Source organism: Ovis aries, chromosome X, assembly GCF_016772045.2.
Source record: "Ovis aries strain OAR_USU_Benz2616 breed Rambouillet chromosome X, ARS-UI_Ramb_v3.0, whole genome shotgun sequence".
Classification (NCBI taxonomy): Eukaryota; Metazoa; Chordata; class Mammalia; order Artiodactyla; family Bovidae; genus Ovis; species Ovis aries.
The window spans coordinates 64,196,157-64,212,716 of NC_056080.1; the positions used below are offsets into that span (position 1 = coordinate 64,196,157).

Below are 16,560 nucleotides of genomic sequence, written 5' to 3' on the forward strand. Positions count from 1 at the left end.
CCTTTTGGTTCTTTTTAAAGAACCAAAAATGATCTCAAGACATGTTGGCAATACTTCCTCACCCCTAAACAAATTGGCTTTTCTTTTCACTTTAATTTTGAACAGTTATGGCAGTGAAAGATTTTGATAGTAATGTAAGTTTATAAACTATAGTCCAGTCTCATTTCTGGAACCTGAAGTGCAAGATGGAAGGTTCTCCTAATCTTTCAATAATTCTTCATTTTGTTTGGCAAAAGCAGTTTGTTAAATAAATCTATTCTGATATGCTGACATATAACAAAACAGCACAGGTGTGGCAAAGAATGCACCTGCAGGAATCTTGATACTTGATTGGTCAGTCTGACAGGGTAAACTGCATATCCAGGTAACGGAGACCTTGAATAACAAAAAGCTCTATTTTCCCAGTTTCTGGCTGAATGCTTAATTAGATCAGCAAATTGTCCATCCATATCTGGTTGTTCATAAAAGCAAAACCTAACATTTGAGCGCTCAATTCTAGTGTAAAGTGTTTTACTATGGGAGTGATAGCTGGAGCTTAAAAGATAACAGTCATCAGAACTAGCTGGAGCAAGAAAAGAACCATCTGGCATTTTTGCTAGATTTCCTTCCTTCTCCCAGCATGTGATTGGTCCCCAGCACTATCCTTATTTCGCAAGTTTTTTCAACTCCTCTGTAAAGCTTGTCACAATCATAAGACCACTACTTTCCATTGAGTCATAACTCTTGCAACCACAGGAGCAGAGTCAGGATCAAAATTCATATGATAGCACACATACTTTCAAACACATGGACATCTGTGCTGGTAAGTCCAGCGATGTTCATTTGGATTTGATTATTCTGTAGTGGTGAGTGTGGAGGGACATCCTCATGACTCACTCTTGGGCTTTGCAACGTGACACCTGTGGTGTCAATGAACAAGCTATACATAGACGGATCCACAAAGTTTTCTAGGGCAACGACTAGGTCCTTGTCTTCTGGATTTTCATTTTGGGAGAAAGAGTTCTCTCTGGATTGAGAAGGAACTGCAGAAACTTACATGGGAGAACTATCCAGACAATAGCTAGGCTATCCTTCCAAAGCATACATTACCTCATTTCTAGGCACAAAATATCAAACGCAGTATTTTTTTAAATAATTTATTTATTTTTGGTTGTGCTGGGTTTTCATTGCTGCCAAGAGGGCTTTCTCTAGTCGTGGCAAGTAAGGGACTGTAGGGTAAGGGAGTCAGTGAAAGCGAGGTTCGGAGAAAGAACAAGACGGGCACTTTACAGGAACAGATCACCTTTAATGAGGTGAGAAGGGGCAGTAGTCAGATTAGTGAGCTGCTGCACTAACCCAAGAAAAGAGTAAGTATATATAGGCATATATGTGGAAATCTACTGTCTTAAGGGGGCCTGTTCTTCTCCAAGGTTGTTCAGAATAGTTCTCTCTTAAACGGCTGGGGCAAGGCATTTGGAGATCTGCCAGAGGCTGGGACGGGCTGGGAGCTGGGTGTAGTCAACCTGAACGTCCATTTTTTTTCTCCCAGTGAGAGAGTTCTTTGTTTTGCATGGACTGGTGGGGAGGACCCGGAGGGGATTTTGAGCCTTTCCTTCACGGACCACCCTCCATTGTTGTGCCCCGGGTTCTCTAGCTGAGGACCACAGGGCTCTAAGTGCATCTGCTCAGTTGCTCGGAGGCATGTGACATCTTCCCAGATCAGGGATCAAACCTGTATCCCCTGCACTGGCAGGCAAATTCCTAGCCCCTGTACCAGGAGGGAAGTCCCAAGGGCAGCCTTGAGGCATAAGTCCAATAACTACAGGTTCATTGAGGGAAGATGCAAATCTCCATTCTGAGATTCTAAACTCTTCAATTATTTTGTTCTCAGCACACAGTTTCAATCTGAAGACTGAAAATATTTTCAGACATCATTCTGTGTTGGATCTGGATTGGAAGAATGAACCAAGACTTTGAATCTTACTTCCTCCATTTTGATACAGGCCTCCTCAAGAGTTTGCTGGTCAAGAGGCTAAGGGGTATGACTATAGTAATGATCTTTCAGAAGTCACATCTTTAAAAACGACTGGTGCTGAGGAGAGGACACTGCATCCTCATCTGGCAGAGCTCCCAGAGGGTGCAATCCTCTTGCTTTTCTGCTTTTGTTCTGCAGAAAGCCACCTTTTTAAGGTACCCATTAGGCTTTCACTCTTTGATCTATTTTGTTCTTTTTCATCTTCCCTGTTGATATCCCAGCTGGCCATGTCTTTACCATAGCAGCTACCAAATAAGGAATCATGTTTTCCAAACTCACTGGCTAGTGATGGTTGCTGTGCTACCATGAAATCAGTTTCATCCTTTTATTCGGGTTCAACGATTTCCGGGAGGTTTTTAAACAAATTTTCTTTGTTTATGACTGGTTAGCTAATCCGGGGGGGGTGGGGTGGAGGTCGATCTCTCTCTGGAACAGTATCCGCAAACATCTGATGAGCCTGCGGTGCTACATCTGTGTATTCTTCCAGCTTCATTGAACCATTTGGTGGCAGCGGCCAGAGCGTGTCTCAGGCTCCCTCACCGAGCGCAGGTGCAACTGCTGCAAAATATGTATTTGTTTCAAGCCGCTAAGTTGGTGGTAATTTGTGAGACAGTAACAGAAAACTAATACACCATTAGCAGTGTTATTAAGGTGGCAAAGTTTGGGGTTGCAGTGGAAGAAGCATCTGGTTTGTTTTAGATGATTCTGAATTTTGAATTGCTACCCATAAAAGGGAGAAAACAAAACAAAACATTAAACAGAAATCGGTGTGAAAGAGAACACACAAAAGCACCCCCTTCAACACCTAGGTCACGCCTTCTTTGTCACCCTTCTCCAGCCTGAAGTGACTGTTCCCTTCTCAGATATTTACAGACACTGATGTATTTTATCACCTTTATAATGCTCTTCTTTTTTATGCTCTAGTGGCTTTCTGAGTCTAACTACCTGGGCTTCAATTTCCTTGAGGGCAAAGATCTTCCCGTTGATTTTTGCATCTCCCACAGTGCCTTGCACAGACTCTAGTAAATGTTACTTGATTGGCCAAAGAAGATGGTTTTATCTGGTAAGTCCTTCAAACTAAACCCTCCAGGTGCTACTCCTGGAAAGCACCTGGAGGGGGTTCTTGAGATTCCAACAGGGTGTGGGGGGGTGTTTCCTTATTGATTCACAGTGAGCCCCACCACCCAGCTTTTCCCAGCAGCATCCCTTGATTCCTCTCTCAGGAGAAGGAAACTTAGACACAAGTATGGATGGGCCAAATAGCTGGCCCAGCTGGCAACATAACCTGGCATTGAAGAAGAATTTTACTTAATTAGCTAAGCACCCTCTACTCAGGAAGGCCTAAACATCTGCCAGTGGAATTTGAGAAGTCTGTTATAAAAGTTGAAAAGCTGATTTTATTCACCACAGATCAAACACTTGTAGTGAGGGGTGGGGCACCGGGGGGAGTGGGGTGGGGGGAAGGTTTTACCAGTTAAATTAAGAGAAGAAGCTGGTGCCCAATTTCCAGGAAAGTTTGTGCAGTGAACTTTTTCACTGCACCTGACTTTTAATTATGGATGTAATAGAAGAAATTATCAATATTACAAGTTTCTTCTGCACTCATATCCATAATTAACAGTATGTGAACTGTCTCAGATAAATTAAAGCAAAATTTGAGGACCTAAGTTTTTTTAAAAAAATAAGTGGTCAGATGACTAGGTAGTAGAAACATTTTGAATAAACTCACGGACTTGTTGTCTTAGATCAAGGACTATTTTTGGGGAAATAAAAAGGCTCTGAGAGCCCCAGCTTCTTGCCTTCATTGGTTTGTAATTTCTTGCTAATGTGGCAAGCTACTTTAATCCTTTCTGGAACAAGAGATGCAATATAAATTAATACTAAATGTGACAAAACGTCTGAACAGTGGACTTGAAACTGCAGGAGGATCATAAAGAACTGATTTGTTCAAGGAAGCGCAGCAGTTTAGTCTCTAGATGTGTGGTTTAGGTAGATGGCAAATGAATCAATTTATCATTGTTGAGCTGCCTTGAGTTAAATGGTATCACTGATTGTAACAATTCACAAAGCAATGTGGTGGAAATGAAGTCAACTCGGAAGGGTCATGGATTTTGAAGAATATGAATCTTTAACAGTTTTATGGCTGCTGCCTTTGCAGTGCAAACTGTCAGCATGTCCCTGAGTTGTGAAGCATTTGCCGTAATACTGTGGGCAAAATTATCGTGAAACCAAGAGGATTTGGAACTTTTGGGCTATATGGCCAAAATCTGAGATGCTTGGGTTCATTTGGCCCTGAGAAACTCAATCCTTTTAATCAAAGTGCTTAAACCAATGGCTGGAATCAGAACTAACACGTGTTCAAATTGGAACTCTCTCTTTTGAATTCTAGACTTTGAAAATATAACCATTTAGATTTACTTGCTCAGAATTGATTCATCATCTTTCAACTATACGAATGAAGTTGATGAAACCTGTATACGCCTTTGGCATTCCTATTAAAATCTATGCTCTTTGCTAAGTAGTAGACTATACCATGGAGAAGGCAATGGCAACCCACTCCAGTACTCTTGCCTGGAAAATCCCATGGACGGAGGAGCCTGGTGGGATGCAGTCCACGGGTTCGCTGGGAGTCGGACACGACTGAGCAACTTCACGTTCACTTTTCATTTTCGTGCATTGGAGAAGGAAATGGCAACCCACTCCAGTGTTCTTGCCTGGAGAATCCCAGGGACGGGGGAGCGTGGTGGGCTGCCGTCTATGGGGTCGCACGGAGTCGGACACGACTGAAGCGACTTAGCAGCAGCAGCAGCAGCAGCAGCAGCAGCAGCAGACTATACCACTGGCAAAAGTGTCATTCAAGTGTATAGTTTCTTTTAAACCATCCGCTTCGCTAGTAAAAAAAACTTGGTGGCTCCTGTCCCAGACAGTGCCCTAACAGCCAGTCGGGCTGACACGGCTGCTCGCATGCGCTCTAGACATAATCGTGTTTGTCGCAATGGGCCCTGCGCGGAAGGTTACATAGGAGCGATTGACTTTGATTATAGTCATTTTGTTGGTAGCACTGGTTACCGCGCTACTTCCGCGCTGGTACTTGATTGTAACAGAAAGTAGTTCCGGTCCGTGTTGTTTCGGCCGAGGAGCCGTCGCCGCCATTTCAAGACCGTGAGAGGTAGATGGCCAACCAGAGTTCTAGGGTTCGAAAGCTGTAACTGTTGCTGCTGCTTAAGCCTGCCAAAGCACTGGTACGGCTGCTGCCCTCGTGCTCCTACCTCTAGAAACATTATTGCCAGTAGTGGCGGCTGCAGGATTCAATCACCCCCTTCTTGCACTCGCTCTAGAAGCTCCAGATGGCGTCTTCCGTGGGCAACGTGGCCGACAGCACAGGTACCGGTGTCTGTTCTACTTTGGCAGACGCCCCCTTGGGGTCTCGCGCCGTCCTCTGCCTCTCATCACTCCCTCCCCTCTGGCCATCCCCATTGCATCAGTGGCATCGCTAAGCTTTTCGGCGTCTAGCGGCATCTGATCTGGGTTTTCTGCTGTCGTCCGTTCCTAAAACATTTTCTCTCGCTTGCTTGCTTTTTGCTTCCTTTCTTGCTTTGTAATCCTATACATTTTCTAGCCTTCTGCTCTCTCGGGACCCTTCTACACCTGCGCGCTTAGACTGTCTCAGAATGGACTGCATTGGAATCCCTGCCCTTCTCGCTGCCTTTCATTCTCCTTCGCAGTCGTTTTCTCCCCAGTTCAGCTCACCGCCCCCTTCTCTTCCCCCTCCACCCCGCTCCCTTTAGCCCGATTTGGTGGTCCTCTGTCAATCTAGGGCGGAGGTGCCGTTCCAATGTAATCGTATCCTCACTTTGCATCACCCCAAGGACGAGCGCAAGCTCCTGGGTGCGCTCCGAGTAACCTCTCCAGCAGGGGATTTTGAGCAGCACCGCGCCTGGCAGCGCCTGTGTGCTGTGCCTTGGGTTGAGCGGCCCCGGTTTCGATTGGAAATTTCCAGGGGTTTCTTTTGCCATCTCCCAATTCCACTCGCTGCCCCCAGCCTGGATTTCCCACCCTGTCCTCCCTCCGCTCCCGCGGGGAGCCACACCCTTTCCTTCGCGTGGTTGCCAGCCCTGCGGTCCGTTTCCTACCCTCGGGGAGAAACCACTCTAGTGCGGGGGCTTCGGCGTTGACCATCCTGCCCGCCCAATTCTCGCTTTGTGTTACTTTGTCCTTGTATTCCTCCGCCGCCGTCTGTCTCTGGGTCTTCCATCCCCATTCTTTAGCCCGGTATTTCTTTATTCATAGGGGGTATATTTTTTTGAGTTTTCATCCCTGCTTGAAGAGTTTGTAAAGCAACTGGAGTGTAGCTGCACAAGTGCAAGGCGGTTGCCCTTTTAGACAATTAGTCTGAGAGCATTTAGTACTAAAAATAAGAAAACTCCAAATTATAGGGGTGTCCTTCAGCTGCCTTTCCGTATTGAGGCTGTTTGGGGCGGGAGGGAGGGGGGATTGGGCTGCGGTTCTAAGGTTTCCCACGAGGTTATTTTTTTGTTGGTTTCTCAGTTGAGATGTCAAGGGTTTTATTGTTCTTGGACATTGTGCACTAAGAGATGAATCTTCAATTGTATCTTATATTTGACTGTAGGTAGTGAGATTGGTAGTGTTCCCCTCTCGCTCAGGGATTTTTTTTTAAAGATTTAAGAGTCTGTCCTAGATTCTCTTGTTCTAGCTTGCCCTTTTCTTTCTTTTTTGGCCGCACCATGCGGCTTGCGGGATCTTAGTTCCCCGGACCAGGCATGGAACCTGTGCCCCCTGCATTGGGAGCGCATAGTCTTAACCGCTAGACTACCAATGAAGCCCCTGCTTGCCCTTTTCTGCCTGTTATTTTATTTGAGAAAGTTGTCATTTCTAGTGTTAAAATAGCAGATAGGCGGCTTTTGAAAAGTTGATAAAGTATGGGTTAAAAATAAGGAGCAAGGAAGGGAGTTCTAGAGACTTGTTTAAAATAGATAGAGTGAATAGTGAAGTCGCTCAGTCGTGTCCGACTCTTTGCGACCCCATGGACTGTAGCCTATCAGGCTCCTCCGTCCATGGGATTTTCCAGGCAAGAGTGCTGGAGTGGATTGCCATTTCCTTCTCCAGGGGATCTTCCCGACCCGGGAATCGAACCCGGGTCTCCCTCATTGCAGGCAGACGCTTTACCATCTGAGCCATCAGGGAAGCCCCAAAATAAATGGGACCGAATTGAACAGAAGCAGAGTGAGCTGGGAAACAATAGCAGTCTGGAATTCTCCAGGCCGGAATACTGGAGTGGGTAGCCTTTCCCTTCTCCAGGGGATCTTCTCAACCCAGGGATCGAACCCAGGTTCCCCACATTGCAGGCAGATTCTTTACCAGCTGAGCCACAAGGGAAGCCCATAAGAGGTATAACCGTCCACAAATGTGGATGCAGGTCTCTCTGCTCTTAACGTTAGTGGTCAGCTAGCTGTGCCTTGTTAGGAAATTTACTTTACTTTCCTGAGTATACAGTTCATTTGCCAGGTCTAATGATTGAGGGTCTAGGCTCAATATTAGCTTCTCACTTGGAGCTTGGTAGAATTTAAGTATTTAATTTGTAGAAAGTTTCTTACTCTGTCTCCTGGAAGTACTGTGGTCAAATTCCCAAGTAATGTATCATTGTTAAAGTATTTACACTTGAGACTTAGGCAGCTTGTTGTTGTTTTCCATCTCTGGGCTTTAGCTGTATATTCTTTATCTTTTTGTATCTGAACAAAGTTACACACAGCAAAGTACATTCATTTATTATTAATTTAGTTGCACTTTATTGAATGGTTTTATATTTTAGCATTTCTCCATTCTTTAAAAAATTCATTGCAGTTGTAGGTTTATACAGGGTTGTTTGCAGTGTTTTAGTCCTTTTAGTCAGTATCAGAGCTCTTTAGAAAATGCTAGTGTTAAACCATCGTGGGTGGGATTTAGCTAATTTGGTCTCAGTGTGAGTTTGGAATGGTTACAGGAGCAATATAATATAATCTTGGATTTTGATTTAAAATGTTTGACCCCTTTAAATATTTTGGCTCTTGACAGATGAATTCATCTTGTTTATCAGCTGTTTTAAAAATAGCACCTTGACTTTTAGTTTTTTCCCCTTATGCCTGTTTCTAGTGTCACCCTTAAAATAATTTAAAAATTAAGTTGTGAAATAATAAAAAAGCATGAATATAATTTGAAGAGTTAACCACACATCTGGTGTCCCCACCCAGGTTAAGAGGTAGATTGTTACCAGTACCCCCCCCCCAATCCAACCTAAAACATGGGACAAAGTATTAAGTTTCCCAGTAGGTTATTCTGACATTATTACATCTATGTGACCTCGCAAATCACATGTTTTATATTTCGTTTCTCTATATTAACTGAAGTATAAGGAGTGTTTAGTAGTGAATCTTTAGATGCTACATCTGATTTGTATTTTAAAATACCAAGTATTTTTGGTCATAAAATATCTCATTTGCAAGTAAATATTTCTGTGTAGGCGGGGAATTCTAAAAATGCCAATTCTGCACCTGATGTTAACTTGGGGGTATCGATAATGTGCAGAACATTCTAGTGCTTTACATAGTTTCAAGCGTTTTCATCTTTAAGTTTAATATACCATATTTTTACATTTTTTTGTTTGCATTTCTAACTTTTTGTTTTCCCCCCTCCTTCCCTCAAATGTTTTGATGATTCTCCAGAACCAACGAAACGTATGCTTTCCTTCCAAGGGTTAGCTGAGTTGGCACATCGTGAATATCAGGCAGGAGATTTTGAGGCAGCTGAGAGACACTGCATGCAGCTCTGGAGACAAGAGCCAGACAATACTGGTGTGCTTTTATTACTTTCATCTATACACTTCCAGTGTCGAAGGCTGGACAGGTAGGAGATGTGGGGGTGATGCTGGTGATTGCTGCCTCTGAGTGCTGAGCTTGAAAAATGTTACTTAAATATCTGAACTTGAAATTTTTCCAGTTCTGGGTTTCACCTGGAGCCACCAACGCACATCTGCTCTCTTGCCCACTTGTGATAGGCCCAGCTGCCAGTTTTCTTCCCTTCTTTTGTGGTGGTGGTTGTATTATTGGTATAACTAGGAACCTTTTCTAGATTTTTCCACCTACGTCGGCTGCTTTTTTAGAACTCTTTTTCAGGTAATAAATTATTCTTGGTCTACATCTGAGCATCCAGTCTCACCTTTGTAAGATGTGTCACCTTGAGGGACAGAAGTGTTCAGAGATAATAGTGTATATGTTGCGGTAGGAGGTGCATATGTAGTTCAAGCTGCAAATGCCATCATTAAATCATTATGATGTACTACTTTTAGCTAATCAGTTGAATTAATCAAAAGGGAAGAATTTGTGTTCTTGGCCTTTTAATAAATTGTCACTGGCTTATTTAGACATTTAAAGATGTGCATCATTGAATTTTATCAGTAGATGGAAAATGAGACTCATGCACATAGCGTTTTCATTCTTGATCTTATTGATCATTGTTTACAATGAGGCAGTTTGGTAATGAGACTAGTTAAGAATTTTCTCTCTTAAGAAAAAAGTGTTCTGATTTGAACTCCAAATGCCTCCACGTCTGAAAAACTTTGATTTCCACACTTTTTCCTTCTATGAGCTAGTTAAAAGATAATATATTATTATATAATGATCATTACACAGGATCTTCAAAAACTGTTGCATAAGGGCCATGCCTTCTTTCTGTAACATGCATACCCATGCATCAACACTTTTCCCCTTTTCCAGATCTGCCCACTTTAGTACTCTGGCAATTAAACAGAACCCCCTTCTGGCAGAAGCCTATTCAAATTTGGGGAATGTGTACAAGGAAAGAGGGCAGTTGCAGGAAGCAATTGAGCATTACCGGCATGCATTGCGTCTCAAACCAGATTTCATCGATGGTTATATTAACCTGGCAGCTGCTTTGGTAGCAGCAGGCGACATGGAAGGGGCAGTACAAGCTTACGTCTCTGCTCTTCAGTACAATCCTGTAAGTATAATTTTAATGGTTATTATTTTCCTTTCACAAAAGCCTAGAAAGAAGCATAGTTTGATACCTTAGACACTAAAATAGGTTTTTTTGCATGGAATAAAGTCAAGAGTTTGGAAATGTTTAGTTACTTAAAATGATGAAATTGCTTTGACCCAGACCTGTGTTGTCATCTTTAAAAAATTCATTTTATCTAGCAAGTTATTAGCATAAAAATTACCTTATTGCAAGAGAGTCTTACATCTATTTTTAGAATGCCTGTAAAAGTACAGAACACATGATATTGTTTCTTTGGGCTCTTTTGATTAAATTTGGATAATTTCTGCTATAATGTATTCACAGCAGGTAATTGATTTTCAAGGAATAGTGGTAGCAGGGCCTTAATCTGTAATATAGACTAGTTAAAATGAGATGTCAATATATGGATCCATAACATGAAAACTAGGCTGCAAATTTTTTTCCTCAATATCCTATTCTCTCTTCTTTCAACATAATTAGAAGTGGTAAAATAGAGGTAATAGTATGCACACAAGGCTTTTGATTAGTCCTTAAAATTTTTTTTTATCTAAATTGCAGATGTTTTCTGGGAAGCAAGTGAGGCCCAGTTGGCGGACACGTTCAGTGTGTTAGGGTCTCTGAAAGGTACACAGAAAAAGTAAGACTTGCCCTTAGAACTTTTGATGTAGTTAAGGAAATAAGGTAGACATAAATTTAAGAGGAAAGTGATAGAGAGATTATAGGTTCCAGAAAAAAATTTAGGGATATGTTTCTAAGCTATGTCATCAACTTTTAGCTTTGCAGCAACCCAGGAAGTAGTTAATAGTTAACTGTTATGGCTACCATTTATTTAAAGTCTACTGTATGCTCAGACACTGTGCCAGTCAGACATTGGTCTTTCTTAATGCTCACAATGATCTTTCAAAGTAGATGGTATTCCAGTTTTATCACTTAAAAGTAATGGAGGGGTTATGTAACTTGGGAGCAAATAGATGATGAAGTGGATATTGAAACCTGAGTCTGAATATCTTGAAAGCAAACATTGAAGAGAGGAAGAAAGACAAGATAAAAAGGGGAAGAGGTGCTCAGAGGGCACTCATTCCTCAAGATAGCCCTTGAGCACAGTGTGAAAACCATTCTGCTATCCCTTAATCCTTATTTTACAGGTAGGAGACTGAAGCTGAATTTAGTTTATGCAAAGATCTGAAATCACTTTTTATCAGGACATCTATTAACAGTTGTTTTTTTTTGAGTTAATTTTGAGTGTAAAATTTTAAACTTTATTTATTGTTTTTTGTATGGATACAGTGTATCCTTGGAGGTAGCTGATACTAATTTCTTAGGTATCCTTTTGGAGATACTCAGTGGGTATATATGTAAATTTAAAGGACTTCTTGTAATTTTTATTGCAGTACTATCTAGCTAGTTACAGAAAGTTTTAGGTACCCCTGTATGTGCTGCTGCTGGGGCTTGGACCTTGTTCTTGCCAAGGTTTAGGGCTCACTTGTGCATCTAACTGTGATAGTAAGTTCTTTCCCTTTATTAATTAGTTGGTCCCATCCTTCACTTGTTGATTGCATAGACATTCATTTGTGTCCTCTTACCTAGCCGTGGGCCCAAACATCTTGAACTCTGCTCCCCTTTGCTCAGGTTTCCACATGTGTGGCAGAGCAGTCATTGCTGCTGACAGTATACCAAACTGCAGGAGTATGATGAGAAAGAAAAACTAAAGTGGGAGACAAAACCATGCATTTCAGTATCTAACCTGTTAACAGAAAGCTTATCATTGTGCCCTACCAAAGAAGTAAGATAATATGAAAATAAGTCATGGGATTACCCTTGAAGGTATTGAACAGCTCTGCGTTCCCTGCTTTTGTTTCTACTAGTGAAAGGTGCTGCTTTATTTCTCTGTCTTTACCAGTGAGAATGAGAAAGAGATTGTGCCTACTGCCTTGATTTCACCTAAATATATCATAGTGATCATGCTTTAATTCATTTCAGGGTATCTTGTCTTAACTAGATTTAAGAGCTTCCCAGTGCACTCTGTGCGTGCTCAGTTGTGTCTGACTCTGTGATACTATGAACAGCCTGGAGGCCACTCAGGCTCCTCTGCCCATGGAATTTTCCAGGCAAGAATACTGGAGTGGGTTACCATGTCCTCCCTGGGATCTTCCCAACCTAGGGATCGACCTCGCATCTCCTGTGTCTTCTGCATTGGCCCGCAGATTCTTTACCACTGTGCCACCTGGGAAGCTCCTAACTAGATTGAAGCTTACTGTCAAATGTCTTTGTCAATTCAGGACTGACAGAGAAACTTAAGTCTGTCCTTAATTGTGCTTCTGTCGCAGTGCATTGCTGGCCTGAATCAGAGTTGTAGTTGGCCTTCTGTGAGAAATAGTTAAACTCAGGTTATTCTGGTTTTGCTGTAGTGAAAAAGTAAAATGTTATGGCGGTAGTCTTGGCAACATGTTTTCTCTTTTTCGTTTGTCGCTTTAGGTTAATGGTATGTCAATTTGGAAGTTATTCTCTGACTTGGTTATAGAAATTACTTTTCATATTTTTACATTCTGAATTGGCTTCCATAATGTTGGGTGATTTAATAATTTCACTAAAATTTTAGTCCATCGTATTTGAATGTACTATTGCAGCTGGTAATCTTCACATGATGACTCACTAGAGTTGCTCATACTTGACAATCCCTTTTATGAATTATGTTTAAAATGTTCTTTGTAAAATGGCTGTAACCCTGAGTTGCTATAAGGAGCCCTGTTTCTGATTCTATAGGTTGTACTTCTGTTTTGATTGTGGAAGCATAGCACTGAGATCTGCTGGCATCCTGACCATCAAGTGTTACTGTCTTTTGTTATTTGTTACTGTTGCAAGCCTCACTCATACAGCTCAACTGTAGAAAAACTTATACAGTCATCCGTTGGTATCCATGGGGGATTGGTTCCAGAATCTGTGGGTGCTCAAGCCCTTAGTATATACCTTACCACTTAAATAAAGCGGTGTAGTATAGTTGGCTCTTCATGTCCATGGCTTCCTCACACAAAGATGCGGAGGGTTGATTGTATTTCTATCCCTCTCTGCTTTGCTTTTTTTTTAAAGTTTGCTGTGCATATGTCACATTTAAATATTTGAGTACTTATTGTATGTACAATACTTTGTTAGGAACTGGGGAGATGTGTTGGAGGGGGTTGTGGATTATAGCATGAGCAGGACCTGACCCATAAAGGAAAAAAGTTGTAAGCTCCTCAGATGATGATTATTAGAGTATTAATCATGAGGTTTTCTCGAGTGGATGCTTATAACCTAAGCATTCTGTAGGAAGGTAAATAGCAAGTAGACTTCCTTGTCTGAAGTGGTGAGTCAAGTAGTGACGAGAAGTAAGCGTAGTAGAGGAGAGTCAGTTGGAAGATTTAGAAAGAATAGAGAGGCTGAGGAGTTTGAATTTAATTTGAGAGGCAATTGAGAACTACTGTAGGCTTTTATCCAGAGAAGGCAATGGCACCCCACTCCAGTACTCTTGCTTGGAAAATCCCATGGGTGGAGGAGCCTGGTAGGCTACAGTCCATGGGGTCACACAGAGTCGGACACGACTGAGAGACTTCACTTTCACTTTTCACTTTCATGCACTGGAGAAGGAAATGGCAACTCACTCCAGTGTTCTTGCCTGGAGAATCCCAGGGACGGGGGAGCCTGGTGGGCTGCCATCTATGGGGTCGCACAGAGTCGGACATGACTGAAGTGACTTAGCAGCAGCAGTAGGCTTTTATCAACCCGATTTTATTTCCCATCTATGTTGGGTGTCGGGGGTGGGAGGCTCTAGGAGGATAGGTGGGAAATAGATGCTATCTTAGGAAGGGTTGTTGTACAGGAAATTCTTACTCATTTCCATCTTACCTTTATTCATACTATTTTCCCTTGTCTACAATGCCCTCTTTTGTCTGTTAAAACCCTACTCATCCTTTAAGGCCCAGCTTTTAGTGTCTCCTTTGAGTTCATTTACTTCTCTAAAATTCTTTACAGTTATGTGGCTGGTTAATATGTATGGGTTTAGTGTTGCATGAACAAAAGTTTGCTATAAGAAACTTACCAGATTAACCATCATTAACATCTGTATCTAGTTTGTGTTTAAAAATCAGTTGGTAATTCTGAAACACTGTAGAATAGATAAAAATTATTTTGTGATCCTAACTCTTTGTTGAACTAGACTATTTTTGCAGCATTCCCTGTAATCAGAAATACTGTTAAAAGTTTAAAACTAGAAGCAGCAGAAAAGTAGCTTGTAAAATTTATCCAAGTAGAGTGAAGGCTAGGCTGTCTTGGGGAAATAAAAGTAAAACTCGGAGCTTCCCTGGTGGCTCAGTGGTAAGAGTCTGCCTGCCAATGCAGGAGACACAAGTTCAATCCCTGATTTGGGAAGATCCCACATGCTGAGGAGCAACTAAAGCCCATGCACCACACCTATTGAGCCTGTGCTCTAGAGCCTGGCAGCTGCAACTGCTGGGCCCACGTGAGGCAACTACTGAAGCCCGCGCACCTTAGAGCCTGTGCTGCACAAGAGAAGTCACTGCAATGAGAAGCGCATGCACCGCAACTAGAGAGTAGCCCGTTCTTCACAACTAGAGAAAAACCCATGCTGCAATGAAGACCCAGCATGGCCAAAAATAAATAAAATTTTAAAAAAGCAATGTTTTACATGGGAAAAAATATGTATGTATTTGTCTTTCCACATAGATTGTAGGCCCTTTGAAGATAAGGATTCTATTATTTCCCCACAGTTTCAGGCATATTGTTGAATAAAGGTTTGCATAAAAGATATTAAGTTGGTGCAAAAGTGTGGTTTTTCCATTGTTGAAATTTGCTGCTTGATATTGGAATACATTCTAAATAAATATGGTTATGTTATATACATCATTTTAATGCACATTTCTTGCATTAATTTTTTTTTTTTTTTTGGCTAATGACTTGTTAGGTTGGTGAACAAGTAATTGTGGTTTCAGACCATGGATTTTAAATCATAACTAGGCTCAAACACATTTTTGTTAATCAAAATAAGAACAATTATAATCAACACATTTTTGCTAACTGAGAAATATGTTTATTCCTGTAGCATAAAAATCCGTGCTTTGGGCTTCAATGAACTTTTGGAAAGCATTTTCTGCATTTTGCTGGTCATGAAAGCATTTTTCCTGAAAAAAGTTGTCAAGATGCTTGAAGTGGTAGTCAGTTGGTGAGAGGTCAGGTCAATATAGCAGATGAGGCAAAAGTTCGTGGCCCAGTTCGTTCAACTTTTGAAGCATTGGTTGTGCGATGTGTGGTTGGGCGTGGTTGTGGAGAAGAATTGGGGCCTTTTTGTTCACCAGTGCTGGCTGCAGGCATCGCAGTTTTCAGTACATCTCATCGATTTGCTGAGCATACTTCTCAGATGTAATGGTTTTGCCAGGATTCAGAAGGCTGTAGTGGCTCAGATGGGCAGCAGACCACAAACAGTGACCATGACCTTTTCTGGTGCAAGTTTCACCTTGGAAAGTGCTTTGGAGCTGCTTCTTGGTCCAGCCACTGAGCTGGTTGTTGCCAGTTGTCCTATAAATTCCACTTTTCAGCACACGTTGCAGTCTGATTGAGAAATGGTTTGTTGTTGTTGCATAGAATAAGAGAAGACAACACTAAAAAATGACTATTTTTTTTTTCGGTCATCTCATGAGGGACCCTCTTAACTGAGCCTTTTCACCTTTCCAATTTGCTTCAAATGCCAAACAACCATAGAATGATCGATGTTGAGTTCTTCAGCAACTTCTCGTGTAGTTGTAAGAGGATCAGCTTCGATGGTGGTTCTCAATTGGTCATTGTCACCTTCTGATTGTTGACCACTGTGCTCCTCCTCTTCAAGGCTCTTGTCTCCTTTGTAAAACTTCTTGAACCACCACTGCTCTGTACATTCGTTAGGTGATCTTGGGCCAAATGCATTGTTGATGTAGTGAGTTGTCTCTTCTTTATGACCCATTTTGTAGTTGAGTAAGCAAATTGCTTGAATTTGCTTTTCGTCTAACATAATTTCCTTAGTCTAAAATAAATATACACAGCAAGTAAAGGTTATTAGCAAAAAACATAAATCAGGAAACACATTAAAATGATGTATAACATAACCAGATTTATTTAAGAATGTATTCCAGTATTGAATAGCAAAGTTCAACAATGCAAAGCCACAGTTACTTTTGCACCTACCTAATACTTGCTGTTTATTTAATATTTATATTTATTATATACTTATAATTATGGAAATCATGTTAGAAAGCAAATTAGAGTGATTGTCTTATTTGAGTTCAAAATGGGTTGTAAAGCAGTGGAGACAACTCAAAACATCAACAAGACATTTGCCCAGAAATAACAGTGCAGTGGTGGTTCAAGAAGTTTTACAAAGGAGACAAGAGCCTTGAAGAGGAGGAGCACAGTGGTCAACAATCAGAAGGTGACAATGACCAATTGAGAACCACCATCGATCATTCTATGGTCATTTGGCATTTGAAGCA

General features: G+C 41.6%; 1 protein-coding gene and 1 pseudogene across 3 annotated transcripts in view; one reads left to right on the top strand and one right to left on the bottom strand.

The window, feature by feature from the left end:
* Positions 1-206: 206 nt before the first annotated feature.
* LOC101123534 (suppressor of cytokine signaling 6-like) lies at positions 207-2,507 on the bottom strand (annotated as a pseudogene).
* Positions 2,508-2,943: 436 nt separating this feature from the next.
* Positions 2,944-16,560, top strand: part of OGT (O-linked N-acetylglucosamine (GlcNAc) transferase) — a 42,792-nt gene continuing 29,175 nt past the window's right edge. Inside the window, exons 1-3 of one of the 3 annotated variants that reach the window (XM_060408195.1) lie at positions 2,944-3,077; positions 8,764-8,914; positions 9,784-10,027. In XM_060408195.1, the coding sequence (XP_060264178.1) occupies positions 3,041-3,077; positions 8,764-8,914; positions 9,784-10,027 (432 nt within the window). In that variant the 5' untranslated portion in view covers positions 2,944-3,040. Of the gene's footprint in view, positions 3,078-5,165; positions 5,399-8,733; positions 8,915-9,783; positions 10,028-16,560 lie in introns of those variants that run through there. The other 2 variants (XM_004022178.5, XM_004022177.5) reach the window with 2 other exon arrangements.